This window comes from Crocodylus porosus, unplaced genomic scaffold (assembly GCF_001723895.1).
Source record: "Crocodylus porosus isolate Cpor-Errol unplaced genomic scaffold, CroPor_comp1, whole genome shotgun sequence".
Lineage (NCBI taxonomy): Eukaryota > Metazoa > Chordata > Crocodylia > Crocodylidae > Crocodylus > Crocodylus porosus.
In genome coordinates, this window is record NW_017728918.1 from 104,760,202 (window position 1) to 104,780,908 (window position 20,707).

At 42.9% G+C, this 20,707-nt stretch overlaps 1 protein-coding gene across 2 annotated transcripts in view; it reads right to left on the reverse strand.

The window, feature by feature from the left end:
• Positions 1-20,707, reverse strand: part of ARHGAP18 (Rho GTPase activating protein 18) — a 109,646-nt gene that overhangs the window by 37,792 nt on the left and 51,147 nt on the right. Inside the window, exons 2-5 of one of the 2 annotated variants that reach the window (XM_019538020.1) lie at positions 19,877-20,076; positions 16,400-16,635; positions 8,321-8,393; positions 1,735-1,901 (exon numbers count right to left, since the gene is read on the reverse strand). In XM_019538020.1, the coding sequence (XP_019393565.1) occupies positions 1,735-1,901; positions 8,321-8,393; positions 16,400-16,635; positions 19,877-20,076 (676 nt within the window). The remainder of the gene's footprint in view (positions 1-1,734; positions 1,902-8,320; positions 8,394-16,399; positions 16,636-19,876; positions 20,077-20,707) is intronic. The other variant, XM_019538021.1, reaches the window with a different exon arrangement.

Below are 20,707 nucleotides of genomic sequence, written 5' to 3' on the forward strand. Positions count from 1 at the left end.
GAACCTTGCTAATCTCATCACAAGAAGCAAACTTCCTATGGCCCAGAACACACCAAATGGATCCAGACCATGCCATGACAAGAAATGCAAAACCTGCCAAGACATCGCCACCACCCCCACAATCACTACACCCCACAACAGAACCATCAGCATTCCTGGATCTTACAGCTGCACCTCAAGAAATGTAACATATCTCATCCAATGCATCATATGCCCTGATGGAAAATATGTAGGAGAGACCAAACAACAACTGACCACCAGAATGAACGCACACCGGAAATCTATCAAAGACAAGAATACCCAAATACTGGTGGAGGCACATTTCTCACAAGAAAACCACTCTCTCGCCAATCTCTCAGTTCTAATCCTCAAAGGAAATTTATAAAATACTTTTCACAGACCAGCCCATGAACTTCACTTCATCAACCTCCTGGATACAAAAAATCATGGACTAAATATAGACACTGGATTTATGACACATTATAACCTCCCTGACATCTGACTCCTCAGGTACCTCTCCACTATTTATCTGCTACATTCATCCCCTCCCCCCTTCTCTCACCCACTGACTCCTCAATTTACGTCTTCACTGACTGGCTTTCTTGCATGCATATCAGCCTCCGGCTTCTTTACTACTCAGTCCATTCAGGAAGAGCACACACCAACTGGCAAAGGGTTTTTAAACCTAAAAGCTTGCTAAGATTTTTTTTTCCATTTGAGTTGGTTTAATAAAAGATATCAAATTTACCCAAAGAACCTTGTCTTACTGTCTTTTGCATTTATTGACAATTGCAAGCATCACTTCTACAAATATCAGATGAAAAAGACAAACCAGGAAGACTGTGGGTCCACTGTTCCACAGAGAAGGTGAGTGATTAATGGAAGAGGCAAAATAGGCAGAGCTCTTCACCACCTACCTTGCTTAATACAAAATAAAATATGTGCATACAACTAGCAAAGCTGTCAAAGGGTAAGAAATGTAGTTCCTGGTGAGTAAAGAATGCATCAGGGAACTTTCAACTATCTTTAATCATCATAGCCTTACAGAATTCATTCTAGAGCATGGAAGGGACTAGCTGAAGAGAACTCCAACCCACTAGCAACAGTAATTGCAAATTCTTGGATAACAGGTTGAGGTCTAGAGACATGCCCATCTAGATGAAGGGGAAAATGGAGGACTCGAGCAATTATAGACCATTTGGGCTGTCAAGCTACTTGAAAACATAGAAAACAGTGAATTTGTAAACATAGTAGAACGCAGATTCTTAGCAGTGTTTGATTCATAACCCCTTCATACCAAGATGAGGGTCTGCAAAATAGTCATGGGGTACGTGTAGTCTCAGCAAACAGCTACTAGTAACTGCAAAGGTGTACCAGCTGTTGGCAGAAATCTTTTATAAGATTTAAAAAGGCACTGTTACTCCAGTTAGGTGCACAGGACCACAGCTAGGCCCCAGCTGGAGGAACAGCACCCTCTGAAGTAAAGGCTACAGCAAGGTAGTGACACAGAGTAGATATAAGACTAAAACTTTCATATATCTGTTACTAAATACCCAATACTTTTTCAAAGTCATATACATAATGAACAGGCCAAAGCCAATGAAAACCAGCTCTGGCTATAGTACTCTGAATTTTACTGAATCACCCAGTATCACTAAAGCAATGTCAAAAAGGTCTTATATCAAATAAAAAACCATAATAAAACAATTACAGCAGCATGTAAGAAACACCTACAGGAAGCAGAGTGTCGTCATCTTTGCCTCCACTTATTTTGTCTATGGAGTCATCTTTGACATTGGCTGCCTGCTCTGCAAATGAAATCTCTAAATTGATGTCCGTTTCAGAAACTGTCATATCCTCGAGCAAGTTCTTTTCATGGATACCAAGGCTGAACTCTGGATCTGAAAATAGAGGGGGGGCAAGGGGGCAGAAAAAATAATCAGTGTTTTTAAATACTGCTTGTTCCTTGTCTGCTTATGCATGTAAGTAAGTAACTAGAGCTCAAGGAGGTTAATTCTGTGCAGAAACTATGACCTCTACAGCAAATTCATGCATTTCAGTGAGTCTACATCAACTAAGAATCTGGCTTCCTAAAAGTTTCATCCCATTGAGTTACCCCAGAGTAAGTCTGCAAGGTGTGAGTTTTGTGCCCCATGTAGAAGGCAGAATAGCCACATAACCCATGGATTCTTGGGATCTGCCAGAGACAAGAAGCTTCTGCACAGAAGTTCCTTGCTTCTGGTGCTTCTTCCTTTACCTAGCAAGCTGCAGCCATTAATGATTCAGCTCTTTCAGAAACCATAATCCCTGGGACAAATCTGCACATTGGTATGTCTGTATATCATAGCTCAGGGTGTAACGGGTAACCCAGTGAGCCATTTACTGTGGAGTAGACTAATTAGTTCCAAAGTAAACACTGCACATCTACACGCTCACCCCTGTTAAGCTGGAGTAAAGTAATTAACTCTGTTGCAGGATAGTACTTGTAAATCCTGCTGTGGGGTTTTTATTACTCTGCAGCAATGCACATGTAGACACTGCCTCAGCTTGATGGGACATGAAAGTGCTTCAGTGCAGGGGCTGCCTGCTGGCTAGTCCCTGCACCAGATCGTACCCCAGCCAATCCCTCCAAAGCACACTGAGCCAGAGGGAAGCAGCCCCGGGTTGGCAGGCTGACCCTCCCCCTCCCCTGGATCCCTTGCCAGCCAAGGCTGCTCTGGTCTGGCTCAATGTGGTATGGACCTGGGTGAACATTCAAACAGCATGCCCAGGAGCAATAAGCTCCAGAGTTTATTGCTTCACATTAATAGCACATGTAGACATGGTCAGTAATGTACAACTTTGTCCTGTCCTTTGATCTTCTTCACAACTTGTAGAGTTTTAACCTGCTCATAGTTGTGCCAAAAAATTATTCTATGAGATAGGAGAAAGGGGTTTGCGATTATGACATCATTTCTCTTTCCTTTTCTTTTCCAAAAGGAAGTAGGCACTAGGTGAAACTTGATTACATTTTTTTTAATGAAAGGTGATATCGTTTTGTTTCAGAACAGTCTGTTTTATAAGCAATTGATGGCTGTTTTTCCGTTCAAAGCGTCACTGATGGCAACAAAGATGAGAGCACAAGATATTCTCAGAGGGAACACAAGTTTAAATTGTGTATTCTATAAAATACCAATCCAAAGATGATTTGTCATATCACAGGATCAAAGAAGGCTCAGAACATTGGCAAAATATTTTGATCTCAACATTATTGATATAATGGTCTCTCTCAAATGACTCAGGAGCCATTGTAAGAAGTACTGGATGAACTCGTTAGAAAATATGGGGCTATGTCCTGAAAGCAAATTATTTATATATTTAAGCAGACTGCACATGTTTAGGGGCAGGGAGTACAAAGTGAAATAATGTATGTGTGTGTGTATATATCTATATATATCTCTATATATCTATATACACAGAGGGAGAGAGAGAGAGAGAGCGCGAGAGAGCGTGCTAGGATTTCACTTTGTAGTCCCCGCCCCTAAAAATGTGCAGTCTGTTTAAAGACGAGAGTAAACAACTGGATGGAAAGGGAGATGGAAGGATGAGAGAAACCATAAGAAGACCATGTGTTTATCCAAATTAGCTATTGCATAAGACTACAGATGGCTTTGTTTTCACCATTGCGGGAAACATTTTTATTTCCATTCTTTAATTCCTCTAAACTTCTTCCACTCCCATGCAAATAAAAGGGACCCTGAAATAGTCACAACTACAACAGTTTGTGTGTTCTGCCTCACTCTCACTGACACTAACTTAGGGGAAATATAAAGGATAGGCTGCTTTGAGAGAGATGAACTGATGTATAAAAGCCTGTAAAAGGGCCTAATCAATGCTTCTGTCTCACCACCTAAACAGGGTGTTCAATAATAAATTCAAATAAAAAATATTCAGCTGGTCAGGATTTTAAAGCAGAGATCTATTCTAGTTGAAAAGACCATGCTTAAATTTAATCTCTCTGAAAATCTTGGAATGTAGGCCATCCCGTGAGGATTGTTGCAGCCAGAGCCAGATTCTTGGATCTCTTCTTATGGAAGCGTTGGTGCGAATATTTTAAAGCTGTTAAGACCAGCAACACTAATTTCTGAGAAAGCCACAATATCTGGTTCTCAGTGACGATTTTGAGCAAAGAGGCCAAGAAACTCCAAAACAAGGAACTGGAAATTTTTTAACGTTTTTGTTCTACTGACAAGGTAAAGCTGTGGGAAGTATAAAAAATTTCAGACTATAAAAATCACAGTTTCTCTTTTCACAATGACTTCAGCTTGAGCTGTACTAGAACCTCAAAGGTTCAATGAGCATATACTAAGGATCAAGCTGAAGTTAAAACCAAAGCTGCTGGTATCAGCAAAGTGTTACAAACGACTTTAGGATCCCAAGGCCAAATTCAGCCCTTGTTCAAATCTACAGCATATTTGGCTAGAATGTCCAATACAGTTAGCCCCAAATTAATATATTTAAACAAAAGGAAATGACAGTATTTTAAAGGGAAAAGAGGGTATTTTCCCCCTTTGTTATTTGCTAGTATTTTGCCAATGTCATGACTAATATTGCAGTAGCTCCTGTTTCAGTCCTTGGTTCATAATGAAATGCTTTTTAATATTGATGTCTTTGTAATATACTTTGAAGATGCTGGAAAGTGTGAAAATGTTGCTATTTTTAATTGGGGGGATTTGTGTGTGTGTATTTCTGCAGTCCATCCTCAATTGCTGCATGTTTATTAACTAGAAACAACTGTAAGAGAAAGCAGATTTGCTCTTCTGTCAATTTGCCAATTGTAAGCAAAATTTCATGAAAGAAATATGCATATGACAGAAAATATAAATATGGGATGCTACTAATGATGTGCAAAAGATATTTTTTAAATTGGACCTGAGTCCTCTGTTTGCTTCACAATGCTTTATTAAGAACACTTAGAAGGATGGGACTGTTTCTGAATCTTTTTAACTATAGACACATTACAAATGTCAGCTCTGTGTTTTCTTGGTTTTGAAGGGACTTACAGTGTTGTCCCAAGGATGTATACTGTAAGCTCTCACACTTTACTTTGAGAGGTGGAATGGCTCATTCTTTAATTAAGATATCATTTCTCCAAAATTTTGTTATTTGATTAAACACAACTACAAAAAGAAAAAAGAGGGGATTTTCTTTCATAATCTCAGAAGCTCTTCTAGGCTGCAAAGATATGGCTTGATAATGTAAAATAACAAAACAAACACAAAACTCCATAAAGACCTTTTAGGTCTTATTTATGTTAACTGATATATAAATAAGGGCACAGCTCCATTTTTTCCCCTTGAGCTGGCTTTAAGGAGTTTTCCTTCCATATGCCTGACTATTCTGTTTGGGCTTTCCCATTACAGGAAAAACTAATCCCATATGCTTTGCTTGAGGCTAACCCTCTAAAATGAAAGAGCCAAACAGCTACAGTGCTAACCTGGCTGTTTTGTCTGTGTCTGTTGCAACCCCCTGATTTCAACCTAGTGAGTATTCAACTTTTTAAATGTGTTTTTTCAGCTTTTCTTAAGGAGACAACTTATCTTCACTGTGTCTGACTTCTAAATTATCTCCTTTCCAACACTGTCGGAAGAGATCTGCATATATTGGGTAAGGGAGTAGAGGGTTTGCAATGGTCTGTGCGCTGCACAAACTATTGTAATTTATACTGGGGCAGATAGCAAGGTGTCCAGTAAATTATTTGTGGTAACTCAATGTGCATAGTTTATATTTTATTGTGTGTATACATTTCTGGGTGTATGTTTGTGTGTAGGTATGTACACACACACACACACACACACAAACAAAAATAAAATCCAGACTACACACACAACTCCACATGCCATAAGCACTGGGTAGAGATACATTCAATAAATCAAAATAAATGAAATTTCTCCCACTGATACTAAAAGTGGTGTAAATACTGGCTAAATTAAACTGCTGTCTCTGGACCGCACCAACCAGGCAATGACAAAAATCTGAATAAGGGAGCCATTTTACATTATTTCCTCATTCCACTGCCATTGGTCAGTGAGGAAAGAAGATGGATTGAGTAGAAAAAAGAAAAAGGAACAGGCTCATATTCAAGACACCCATGTGCACATATTCTCTGGAAATCTCAATATAATTTTCAGTTCAGCATTCAAATCATTTTGAATACTGAACCAAGAGCATTTTGAATACCGAACCAGGAACATGATCAGTCCTCTGAAGGTGATGACTAACTCAGATTTCACACTAATAGGCTTATAGCATATGACTTAGAAAGCTGAAAGCATCTCGATTTAAACTTCTAAAAACATTTCCCTATATATGTATATCTTAGATATTTTATAAAAGATCACATTAATCCATTTTGCTAGTAAAACAGGGACGCTCTTCGGTTACAAAAAACATTTAAATTTGACAGTAATGCCTTTGAATTTAGATTTCATGGGTATCTGGTGTCACATATTGTTTACTTTTTGCCTCTAAAACCATCCACTGTTTATGTAACACCAATTAGCTCATTTATTCTTGAAAAAAAGGGATCATGGCACAGCTCTGAAACAGGTGCAGCACTTCTAACATGGTTCACACCTTGGATGGCTTCCCAGTGAACTGAACTGATTTTCTTGTTCTAATCTTGGGAGCAGAGCCCACTTCAGCATGCTGGCAGAAGCAGAAGTGTATTAGGATGTAAGTAAGCTGCATTTGCTTTGCCCATTGCAATCTGGGCTGTGGAGAGCTAGCATATGGAATTTGCCTTTTAAAGCTTTCCATTTCTAAAAGGTTCATTGGGGCCACTGGAAAAAAAAAGAACCAGATGTGATAAAACTCTGTAATAATTGCTTGGTAATTTTCCAGCTCCAAATCCTACAGTGAGTTTTATTGACACAGGCACCAGGCATCCTTTCCTTCCCTTGTGCTGAACCAGCGCTTTGGCAACCCTCCCAATTTTTCACTATTTGAACCAGAGAAAGGTTTGCTAAAAGCAGGGGAGGAAGGAATTAATAATGCTTCTGAAAACGCACAAAATGTTGAGTATTTGTGGTGTTTCATCTCTATCCCTTTTCTCTCTATTTTGCTGCCATTTCTCAGTTGTAACCCTCTGCAAGCTGTTTCTCTAAAATGGTTCAGATGTATTTCTAAAGTAAGCGACAGTTTAGTGATTTGAGAGGAGGATAATTGATCCTCCTCCCCATCTATGTATATACAAAATAGTATCTGGGCAATGGACAAGCGCTACTCACCTCCTTGTAAAAACTAGTAGCAAGACTCAAGAAAAATAATGCAGGTATTACTCACTGCTTAAGACATGTGGGGGGGTGTAGTTTGGATTTTATTTTTATTTTGGAGGGGGGAGAGTGTGCGCGTGCATGTGTGTGTGTGTACATGCATACCTACACTATGCTAAATTCAGTGTTTCAGTGACTGGCACTTATGGCTGGATGACAGCCATACAGGCTACTTTTGTAAGCAATGAGTATCTATACTGCTCAAAAAGGACCTCCAGGAAACAGTGCAAGTTGGGCAGGCACTTCGCAAGTTCCTCCTGCAAGTTCCTAGAGCACAGGAGAGGCATTTCCTCCAACTGTGGTGACAGAGGCTGGAGAATTAGTGGGAAGTGTGAGATTGATCTATCACTCTTATGCTCTGGGAGTTCTGCCAGTGATTTCAATGGAAGCCAGTCTCATCTAAGGATGACAAACAGGCTGTGCCCCTTCATGGGAGACCACAGGAAGGGATGCTTCTTATATTCTCTCTATGTGCTATACCCCTTCATGCAAAGGTTCAGGACCAGAGGCAGCCAACAAAGACATACAGCAAATATCTCTTTCTTTCCTGAATATATTCAACTAACTTATCTTAATAATGATCCTTTTTCTCACTTGGAGCCCTAAATATATACAGATTCCTTCTATTTTTCTTAGTCATGTGGCTGATTTTTCATATCTAATTACACACACACACACACACACACAAAAACATACACTACCAAGCTTATCCACTAAATCTTATTACTTGTATTGAAAGAACAGAAGAGATAAATCAAAAGGATAAAGAGTCGGGAAAGCTAAGAATGAGATATTAGAATGAGACTATCACTTAAGTTCATCACTGTTCCTCAGTATGCTTTACCATACTTCTCTAATGCAGTTTAAAATATTTCAGTTGTAAATATGTGTGTCCCATACCCACAAACAATTTAACCAGGATTTACATAGAGCATACTGAAGACTAGGCCTGAAGTTATGAAACTATAAATGGAGGGAAAGAAGATGGGAAATCTGCTCAGCATTACCTTTTCCTTCCTCTTGTGTTTCATTTTTATTTATACTTGTTTTCACAGATGGGGGTTCATTCCCATCGGAGACCTAAAAAACAAAGAAAGAAACCAATCCACCTGTAAAGTTGAATATCTATTCAAATACAGCAAATTATAGGATGCAAGCAACACTTTTGTTTCTGCTCCTGCAGTGTACCTAGGCAGCCTGAAACATTCTATATCGAGACCAGCTGAGGGCTGGGGTACTGGACAACAACCTCCTTCACAAAGACATGGGATCTGAAACCCACCAAATTAAGAAATTAAATCTGTTAACAAAAAGCACAAGTGAACACAAACCCAACTCTGATGTTGCTACATCTCCAACTACAATATGTGGAATGAAATCCTGGTTTCCTTAAAGTAGGAAAGAGTTACCCTAAGGGTGGGCAATTATTTGGGCTAGAGAGCCATTTAAGGAGTTTTGCTGAGCTCTTACAGGGCGGGGGGGGGCTGTGCTCACCTGGCCTCAGCACCCGTCACAGCAGGGGAGAGAGTTGGCTTGGGGAGATTCCAATTTATCCGAGCCAGGTGGAGAGGATGGGTGAGGTCTCTGTGGAGACTGGCCCAGTACCCCTGTGGGCAGAAAGCTCTCAGCCAGGTGGATGGGATAGGGCCATGAGTGGTCAAAGGGCACACCCGGGAGCAGGGTGGGCAAGCGGTGCAGGGTGGTGACAGCATAAAGTGAGGGCTCGGGGCAGAGTTGTGATCCACTCCCTCTATGTCCCTGCGATGGGTTCCAGTTCTGGAGTGAACTGCAGAGCAAGGAACTGGTACGCATCACAGAGACTTGAGGAGTGGATTGTAGCTCTGCCCCAGATCCCAGCTCTGTATTGTCACTGCCCCATGATCCCAGCCCTGGCCATCCATTCTGTTCCCAGGCGCCACTCTCCACCCACCTGCATCCCCATCTCATCTACCTGGATGAGCATGTCCTGCCTGGGGGTTTCGGACCAGTCTCCAGGGAAACTCTGCACAACCACTCCATTCAGCATCCCTAGCAATGGATGCAGGGTGACTGTGTTCAGTATGTCTGGGCAGTGAGGCCAGGAGCCAGCAACGGTGGCACAGCACACAGCTGCTCCCAGGTGGCAGTAACAGGGCTGCTAGGAAACCAAGTCCAGCCACTGTGTCACCCCCACCTTGCTCTGTGGACTACAGCTACCAGCATGCCTGAGAGCCACACCTGGGGATAAGGCAAGTTGCACTAGGCAGTATCTCCACCAGCAGGGGCAGCAGTGCTGGCCACATGTGGGCTGCATGGACCTGCTGTTGGCCAGATGGAATCACTTGGCAGGCAGGATCCAGTCCACAGGCCAAATTTTGCCTCCCCCTAGATTAGTTCCTTAAAATTAAGGCTTGCTTGATGGTCAGACCCACCCTGGAATGTAACAAAGAAAGCAGTGAACAACCCAGAAGAACTGGGAGATACCTAGAAGGCTTGAGCCTTTAAGAACTGATTAAAGTATACACACTGTATTGAGCATCTTGTCAATCAGGGTGCATCTTCCTGGTTGACTTGGAGGTTGACAAAATAATCAAAGAATATAGAAAACAGATTTAAACAGTAATATACTAAAACGTAAGAGAAAGCTGTTATCTAGTAAGGTGTTCCTATGTGTTCATGCCTGTGGTTAGATGGGTTACATTATGTATAAATATATATGTTTTCAAAAGGAACTGTGGATTTGTGTACCCTCTCATATTCATTCCCTCAATCAATTGGCATGACGAGCTAATTGACAGTGATAAAGGCTAGTTGGTTTATATTGACCATGTCACTGGAAGAAGTGACTTGCAACATAAATAGGAATTGCTAGATTGTAATTTACCATATTTCATGGTGTATACATTGACACAGTGTACAAGGCGGCCCCATTTTTCTGATCCAAAAAGATATTGGAGAATTTTGTAGATCCAGTGTTTAATTCAACCTAACTTTTTGTTAGGGGTTGACTTATACCAGCCCCTACATGCCCTCACAGTAGGCTGAGCACCTGGGGGATGACCACATGCTGCGGCACTACTCGCAGGGGACAAGGACAGGCTCAGGGTTCAGCTGGTGGTGTAGCCCCATCCCCTGTGAGTGGCACTGCCTGGGATGCACCAGTCCAACACCAAACCTGGCCCTGTCTGCTGTGAGTGGCGCTGTCGAGTGCTAAGCCCAGCTTCGTTCCTTGCAAGTGGCACCAGGCTCAGTGCTTGGTTGGCACAGCTGGGCTTGGCACTCGGCAGTGCTGCTTGCAACAGATGGGGCCAGGCAGCGCCACTCACAGGGAATCAGGGTGCACCAGATGTGCGCCAAGCCCAGCCCCAGCCCCTGCAAGCAGCGCAGGACTCAGTGCTTGGCTGACAAGTCCCCATCCCCTGTGAACGGCACTGCCTGGGCTGTTCTGGCTGAGCCAAGCCCCGTCCCCTGCAAGTGGCACTGCCTGGGCCAATGCTCTGCTGGCCTCGGCTGGCACAAGCCCGGTGCCGCTCACAGGTGATTAGATTGGGCTTGGCACTCATAGCAGACCTTGGTGCTTGGCTGGCACACCCCCATCCCCTGTGAGCAGTGATGCTTGGGGTATGCTAGCCAAATGCCAAGCCCAGTGCCACCCATAGGCAGTGTGATATAGTGCCGCCCACAGGGGATGGCGATACAGTGTATAAATAGAGGTTGAATTTTAACAGTTAAAATTTGGGCTTCAAAACTCAACTTATACACAGTGCAATATGTTAACGGGAAATAATGAAGACAGGTTACATTTCAGTGGAAGCCCCCAAGAGGAATTTGGATTGGTTCTATTGAAATTCAGCACAAATGGAACCTGCAACAGAAGTCCCATCACTAGGTGCTCCGGTCTGGTTCTGATCCCTGTCTCTTTGCAGGGATGTCAGCAGTACTAGCTGTTCACACTGCTTGTCAACACAGCAGTAATAGGGCTAGTCTATCCCAAAAAGATACATGGAAGGAAAATAGCAAAATGACTTTCATCCCAGATCAGCCGCATGTTTGTGCATACAGGACACCCACATGCAGCCCTTGGTTTATAAAGTAAATATGCAAGATGAAACACAACCTAGCCTTGAGTTTATATGCCAAAAAAAAGTTAAAAGGAAAATTTTGAAGTTCAATTGATTATGTCTAAGATTATGCTGCGTAAAATATTTCAAAATTTGCCACACATTTTAACATATTCATTGCCCATACTTTTCCTAATCTCCTTATTAATATTCATTATCTCCCTTGGCAACTCAGAATGTTAATGAGGATGCCAAATATTAAAAAAGCTGTTGAATGATCTGGCCTTGATGTGGCATTTTGGATAAGTGCTATACATCCCAGTACATACAGAAACTAAGGATGAACTGCAGTATATTTAGTGATAAAACCCGGCAGATTTATTTTGTTAAAATCCAAGCTCCTAAGAGGCACATGAAAATAATTCCAGAAGAGACGGCAGAATGACTACTGTTGATCAGTGCAGAGAGAGAGGGGCAGGGAATTTGTTAAATGGTCCCAGAATCCCAGGTGCTCTTTGAGGACACAGCAGGGAGTATAACGGAGGTTCACAAAGTTACCAATTTTTGTCTTGTCCTGCTTTTCTCCATCTGGTGGCAGGATGAAGAGTCTGTTTTAGGTTGGAATATCAACTGCAGAATGCTTTGGCTCCTGTTCTGCAACACTGCAAACTTTATAACTAAGGATCTACTTAATTCATGGTTTCCCAGTTTTCGCAGAAACCGCAAAAAATGGCATTGTTCTCATTCACTAGGAAATATTGCATTGGCCGTGATATCCTATAGAATTAACCTAAAAAAAACCCTCGTGTATTATTCATATAATATGCTGTTTTAGAATGTCCCAATACTTACCACAATACAAAGACAATGTGACAATCACTGCAGCCATAGATCACATGGTTGAGAGCTGCTAATGACAAACTAAGCAAAGGTGCCAGTCAGTGAAGTTAAATTGTTTCTATTAAGGTTAGCATCAATTAGTATTTCTAAACTTCTTGTAGAACATGACATAATAAATAATGATGATATAGGTTACAATTTATATTGTATATACATTTATATGAATATTATATTTTGCATTAGATGCAAAATTTAATATTTAGTTTACATTAATATGATAAATTACATGATATAATTTACTTTCTAAACTTCTTGTAGAACATGACATAATAAATAATGATGATATAGGTTACAATTTATATTGTATATACATTTATATGAATATTATATTTAAATTTAGATGCAAAATTTAATATTTAGTTTACATTAATATGATAAATTACATGATATAATTTACTTTCTGCAAAATTTGCTATTAAGTTATATGATATATGCCTCTCCACCAATCAGTGGTGAAGGGTGGGGCCACCGGGAAACGCCTGCAAAAAATTGGCTCTGTGTAAGGACCGAACTGTAAAAATTACATCGTCTCACAGTGAGCTAAGCAGATCCCCATTTATAATTGTAAGGATAAGAACAAGGGGAAGCTATTTGCAAAAATATGGAATGCCCTTCCTTGGAGGCTTTTCAGAACAGGCTAGGCAGTGAAAGAGGGTCTGGGTAGGCTTATCATCATTGGACTAGAAGAATGAGGTGATACCTTAATGACCCTTCCAGGCCGACATTTCTGTTATTTCATTCCTATGGAAGGGACAAGTGCGAGACAATATTTTTTAAAAATTATTTTCGTATTTACACTCCATCCTGTCTTTCCATACACGACAGCAGAGGTGACCAACGTTCCAGCCCTGGGGACCAGATGAATGGTGCAGGGTCACTCTGTGGGCTGGATCCCATGCACCCATGTCTGGCTGCGTTCCAGCACACTCCTGTGCTTCCAGAGTTGGCTAGGTGCTAGCCTGATCCTGCTGCATACTGGCTCGACCCCCTGCCCTGGATGCACCTGTGCACTGGCCCAACCCCACTGATCTCTGAAGAGATTTCCAGGGGTCTGGAAATTTGGCAGCAGGAAAGCAGCATTTAATGTTGCCACACTCCCCTGCTGCCAAATTTCTGGACCCGCTGGAAGTACTGCAGGCTGAATGACACAGCTCCATAGGCCAAATCTGGCCTGAGGCCTGGAAGGTGAACACTACTGTACTACAGGATTATTGACATTTGCCTGTTTGAATTCCTTCACACAAAATTAATCAATATTAAAAACAAGTATTTTAAAGGAACTACAGAGATACTGAGTACTACTGTATCCAGCTGTCGAGTGCTGAATAATTTATGGCTTAAGAAGAGAAAACTGAATATACTTTGATATGCTGCTGAAGTCCCACAGTTGAAAGTGAAGTGACACAGCTCCATGCTACCTCCATTGTTATTCTATTAGATTGGGGGTGGGGGAAGAAATTATTTTGGCTGGAGGACCACTTAATGAATTTTGGCGAGCTGTCAAGGGCTGCAAGGGTAGCCCCACCCCTTGACAGGTACCCCAGGAGTCCCTTGGTCGCCATATTGGGACCAGAAGTCCCGCCCCCAAATCCCTGACCTTGGTCACTGGAAGTCCCATTCCTTGCCTCCAAGAAGTGCTCCTTTTGGGAAGGGGGGGGGGTCGCCATCTTGGAACCAGAAAAAAAATATATATACAAAAAAAATCCATCCATAGTAAGATATTTTTAAAAAATGTTTTTGTCCTGATTTGTGTGTTTAAGTCATGTATATAGAAGGGACTGCATAATAGCCCAAAATAAAGTCTTACTCTGGTATACTACAGGGGGTATGATGGAGTCAGAGGGTATGAGGTTTATGGGGGGGATGCGGGATGTGTGGAGGGGGACAGTGGCTTGGGGTGTGTTCATGCATGTGTGTGGTGGGGGGGAGTGCACAGCAGTGACTGGGGCTCCCCCCAGAGGTGTGCAGGTATGTGTGCGGGGTTCAGAGGAGGGTATGGGTGAGTGTAGGGCTGTGGGCTGTGTGATTGTATGGGGCAGAGGGTGTGGTTGTGGGTACAACAGTGTGTGCCTGACAGTCCCCTGACGCGTGTCCCCCTGAACTGGTCAGCACGCGCCCTCATCCTCATCCCACAACAGCCCAGAGCCCATGTGCCCGGTGGCGCCTCCCTGCCACTGCTAACAGTGCAGAGCCCTGGCCACATGCCACACCTGCTCTGGACTCAACCCAGCAGGAGCAGACCAGCCAGAACATGTGCACACGGCCCTGCCCCCAGCCCACTCCACACCTGCTCTGCGCTGCCCAACTGTGGCGCATCCTGTCACCCCCTGGGCACACAGTGGGGCTGAGGCAACTCCGTGGCTAGACTGCTCTTCTAGGCAGCCCAAATGGTGGTGGCTCTTTCCAGCTGCTGCTGCCACTGGCCCCAGCCTCATGGTACCAATGGGGACCCAGGTGCGCGGCCTCAACCTGGCACACCCCGCCCCCGGCTGCTCCAGACTTGCCCACCCAGGCTGGGCTGTGACAGCAGTAGTGGCTACTGGGCAGAAACTGTTCCCCAGCAGGGGGGAAAAGCAGCCCCGTCCCCCCACCACAGCCTGCTGCAGCTGCTCAGAGCCCACGCTGGGCTGCCTTGAGTCAATGGAGCTATGCAAAATTTTGCCCAGTTTTGTTTTGAAATGTTTTGACACATTTTGAGCTTGAAACAGAGAAATAAAAAACCAAAAGCCTTCAAAATAGCTTTGAAATGAAACGAGGGAACTCGAAACATTTTGAGTTTTAAAGCCAGGCTTACTGGCTTCAGGCCTAGTCCCAACCAGCAGCACCCACCTCCTCTCATCCGGCAGGCAAATCAGGGGCTCACCCACATGCCCAGAAGGGCTGCAGAGGCTGTGCCGGAGTCCTCCCGAGGGTATGGGCCCCCAATATGCCTGCTGAATGACAGGAGGCAGGTGCCGCTGTGCCTGGGGCCAGCAGCAGCACCGATCTTCCCAGCACTGTGTGCAGGCTGTGCCCAGCTCCAGTCTGTCATCTGGCAGGCAAAACTGGGGACCCGCCCAGGAGAACTCTAGCACAGCCCCCACAGCGGCGAGCCCCTGATCTGCCTGCCTGCTGCATTTTGTGATTCCCCATTATAACCTATGGACAAAATGGCAAAACAGCATTGAAACAGCCAAAGAGCTTCAATGAAATGAAATGGAAAAGCACTTTCGAAATTAAACAAAACTCGAAAGAAAAACACTGTTCCATTGAAACAGAAGTCGAAGCAGAATGGTGCTGTCTTGCACAGGCCTACTACGCAGCCTGGAGGTAGCAGTGACAGCAGTGGAGGCACAGGGCAGCCTAGCGCATGCTCCAGCCCACTGTAGCAGGACAGGCCCAGCAGCGGTGAGGGGGAGAGGCCGCTTTTCCCCCATGCCGAGGAACAGTTTCTGCCTGGCAGCCACTGCTGCTGCCACTGCCCAGCCTGGGCAGGCAAGTCCAGAGCAGAAGCAGGGCAGGGAGTGGTGGGGCGGGGAAGGGCAGGCTGGGTCAGTGCTGTGCACATGGGTCCCTGCCAGAACCACGGGGCTGGGGCCAGCAATGGCAACATCTTCCCTGCCTTCTCAGTTCACACCTCTGTGCCTTACAAACTGTCTGAAAATGTTCAGCTCCACAAAGTTTGAAGGAATGGGAGATTGCCTGCTCTCATCTTAACTTTCAGTAACTCTGATCCTCCTTGCATTGCTGCTACATGCCCAGGGTTGAACTACGAACTCCTGCTATAAATGTGCAAAGAGAAGGCAGGGTAGAGTTGCACCTTGTAGACTATCTAATTCAAAGAAGCATAAGTTTGCATCAGATGCTACCATGTTGAGGTTTCCAGTGGAGAGTTGATCACACCCAAACCTCCCAACAGAATAATTCCTGTGAAACTCCCTATGTTTAGTTTATTCCTATATAGAAGCAGATGGCTGCCTTTTGATTAGTTATCTGCTTTTGAAACTTACTTTTTAAAAACACTTGGCACTAGCTTAAATCCATCCTAACTCTGCTCCTGTTGAAGTCAACGCAAGTTCTACTTTTGAATTTAGATACAATCTCGCAATAGATCCTCTGCCTGGGTTTTAGGAGAGCCAAACAAAATAAAATCAGTCAGAATCTTACTTTTTCCTTTGGGTCATTTTGTATCCTGAAGATATCTCTAACATCTGGAACCTGGTGCTGTTTATTTTTTTTCCTCATGGTTTGCGTGACAGTCTCCACTCGTTTCTGTACTGCTGCTTTCTGAGTTCGGGTCAATGTGGATAGAAACACCATGCTTTCTACAGGGTCTTCTGCACTCTCACCAAAAAGGTTTGAAAGGCCTGCCTCCTTTAGCCACTCTTCTTCCAATTCACCCTCTGTGCCAAGAGAGAAAAAAAAAATCAAAGTGCATGAATGTGTATGCACATAGTAGGCTAGAAGGTAGGTCACAGTAACTGCTTCTGCTAGGAAATGTCAACAGTGGCCCAAAAACAGTTTTCAGCACAGACACATGGGCACATCTACACACGCACATTTACTATGCAGTAAGCAAAATTATTGCACAATATGGGCACACGTCTACACATGCACACCTGTATTGCATCGTAAGTATGGTGACTTATGCTGATTTCTCTGTAAATTTGCACCATGCAGGTATCAAATATACGCCCAATTAATTACTGCACATTAATGCATGTGTATACGCCCTACTGATAGGGGTGCACTGATAGAGATTTTTGGGACTGATACCAATAGCTGATTTTTAAGGAGGCATCTGCGTGGGGCGGGGCAGAGCGAGCTGGAAAGAGCCCCGTGCACCCCAGCCCCAGCTCGCCCTGCCCCACCCCATGCAGATCCAAAGGCACACACCCCTCCCTGCTCCCATACCCTCCAGACAAGCAGTGAAAGCAGCAGTGGGAGCTGCCAGATCAGCAAGTGAGCACTGGGCCAGTGGCTCCAGGATGAGCAGCGTGTAGAGGTGGGAGCTGCCTCCACCCTGTGCCCCCCGCATAAACCATGGCTCTGTCCCATGCCTGCCCTAGCTGGGGAGTGCTTGGCCCAAACCCTGTCCCAGCCCCACTCCTCCCTCTCGGGGGGGGGGGCTTGATCTGCTCCCCCACAACCCCAAGTCCCTTGTCTTCTCCGTCTCCTTCCACCACACCAACTGCACGCAGCTCTCCAAGCTGCTGGGCCATGCTCCTCACTGCCTATGTGCTGCGCTGCAGCTGCATGCACACATGAGCATTTATCAGCCAAATTATTAGCTACATCAGACAAATTTCCAACACGATCAATTTTCTTTATCCTGGCGCCAATCCAATATCAGACCAAATGTATCAGTGTACCTGCACTTACTGAGCAGTATTGCTCTGTGTGTGGACTAACTTGGGACTAACTTTATCCCCAAGTCAGTCCACAGACAGCATTAATGTGCTTTAACACCTACATGTGTAGATGCTGGCCTATTCCTGCTTACTGTGCAGTAATTTATTGTGCAGTAAATTTAAGATGGCATAACAGCATGAGTAGACACACCCACGATATTAAAAAAATTATAAATTACTTTCTAAGGGGTACATGCATGATACCAAGACTTTCAAACTAAAGAACGAATCAGATATTGTTTGTTACAGAACCCACAAGGACAATGCCATTTACATGTACAATAACAGTCTCATTTACCACTGATTAATCTAACCCTTCCTAAACCATTTTATAAATGTAACTTTAGTATAAAGCATGACCTTTACTACTTTGTCATTTCAGTAAACTAAACACATGAAGATCTCATACTCTCCCTGCCCTTTTCCAATGAAAGGAGGGGAAAAAAAAGTCTTAAAGCTTTATCAGCACTCTTCCTGTATACAAGGTAACAGAGTGTACTTCAGGATTCATGCTTTTTACCCACTTCTATATTTTTCCTGCCTTGTTTTCTGGGCACATTAATTTGTGCAGTTGCTCTGCTGAAAGGTGATCAAGTTTAATGCATGACCTTAATGGAATTTTAATCCTTTCTAGTGATGTAATCTTTAATTTATACTAATTTCCTGTAAGGTGATCACTGTTTTATTATGGCTGATATGGTATCCTTTATTGACAGTTCATTAAACATGAAAGGGCAGAAGACTGCTGTTACATATTATGATTGACCTAGAGTGTATAACCACCTCTGTTTTTACACCCTTTTCATGATGATTCTCTAATTTAAAAAATTGCCAGCAGGTTCTCTTCTAACAGAGGACTGCATTGAGCTGACTGCAAATGTCACTTCTCAAGATTCCAGTGATCACTAGGTAGGATTGGATGATAATTTGTTACCACTTTTGTTTCAAGATCTAATTCTACCATATATTCCTGAATATTTACTGTACTTTTTCATTCATGTCCTTGTAAAAGAGCAAAGCACTTAATGAACATGTACAGAATTTATATTACACATTTGGTACTGTCATAGAGCCAAATCCTGGGGAAAACCACAAATCGATAAGAATTATGTCAGAGTAAGAAATCCAGAATTTGATATGATGTTTCTAGTCATCTCATCCATTGCATATTTTTTTCATTCTCCAGAATACTGAATGTACTGTGTGTTTCAGAGAAAGATAAATACCTCTTCTCCACTCCCCCGAAACCGAATACTATGCCATATTAAAACTGCAGAATTTGCTTGCTAAACCTAGGTAGTTAGTGACTGGCTCTAGTCTAAAGTATGAGGATTTCCAATATACATTTTTATCTTATCTACTGTAATTAAAGTAATCTAATTTTTCCTATATACAGGGATGCAATCTTCCTATAAAGCTTAAGGCAGTATTTTATAAATACACAAAGTTGTTCTTATTTTCTGGAAATATCACTTTAGGAAAATAGAACTGATCTTCTGTCTACTCTGCCCTAGTTTTTCTTAAATCCATTTTTTTAAAGTAGTCACTAATTTTGGTATCTCATTTTTGGGTGTACAGTCTGAGGCAACCAGGCCTAGATTTTTACTGGTACTGAGTAGCTCTTATTGATTCACTCGGTGTTATTCAGGTCCTCTGTATCTTTGGCAGTGAAACTTAATGAGGGCATCTACATATGCACTTTATTGCAGAGCTGACTAATTAGCTCCACAGCAAAGTATCACTGACTACACATGTGGTACTATTAGGCCAGAGTAAACTAAATTAACTGTGCCATAGGATACCACTGTCTGACACAAGTACTATCCTATGGCACAGTTATTTCATATGCTGCAACGCATGTGTAGACAGTGACTCGGCTGGCTGGGGCACGAGGGTGCTACAGTGCGAGGGCTACATCCCAGCTAGCCCCACGCTATAGCACCCTTGTGCCCCAGCCAGACCCTCCACAGCGTGCTGAGCCAAGACGGAGCAACTCTGGATTGGCAGGTTGACCCCCGGGCTCCCTGCCCCGCCTCAGTGTGCTGCCATCCTGCACATATGTGTAAATGCTGCACCCAGGAACAATACCCAGTGCTCCAGCCCAAACTGCACTGGAGTTTATTCAACCACACTGATTGCACATGTTAGATGTGCCCAATGTGTCTCAAACTGGACATGCAAAAAAACCCTCCAAAACAATAAAATTATTTTTTACAAAACTATGTGTCCTCACCATCTGGTTCTTTCACCACAACCACTTCTTCCTCTTCATGACTGTTTTTCCTAGTTTCATGGATGTTTTCCAGTTCTTTCCAATAATCATCCATAGACAACTCATCTAAGGAATCTTGGGAACTTGAGCGGTCAAAGGCTGGTCTCTCTGTAGCTTTCTTAGAATTTTCATGGTGCATGGTATATTGGCCAGATCTGCGGCTATAAGAAAATATTTAAAAATACATTTTTAGTTAAAATTCAGAGTGAAGGTTCTTGTGATTACTGATACAATCAGTATCAATAGCCAAAGATGAAAGTGAGATAAAACCAGCCTTAATACTGAAACACATGCCAAAATATAAATTTTACTTTGATACTTGCTTTAGCAGCTCTGCTATACATAACTCTCATTCTATAAGTACAAAGTATTTTCATGGAGTCAGATATAAAAAAAAAGTGGATTCAAAATTCTCTAAAATTCATCTATTATTAGACCAACTCAAATAGTTGGAAAAATTCTTCTTAGCAAACTTTTAGGTTTAAATACCCTTCATCGGGCTGAGGAAGCACCTGTAGTTAGTGTGTGCTCTTCCTGGATGAGATATCAGATTTACCAAAGAACCTTGTCTGCCTATGTCCTTAGACCAACACAGCTACAACCTACACCCCTCTAAAATTAATCTGCATTTAATTAAAATATTGATTTAATTTTAACATTTTTCTAAATGTACATTCCTGATATGAAAAAATAGTTGGTGTTTCTTCCTTATATACAGCCAATAACACCAGCAAACATTACACCTATGTCAGTGACTGTCTGCTGCATTTAAACCCATGGTTCTCAATGCAC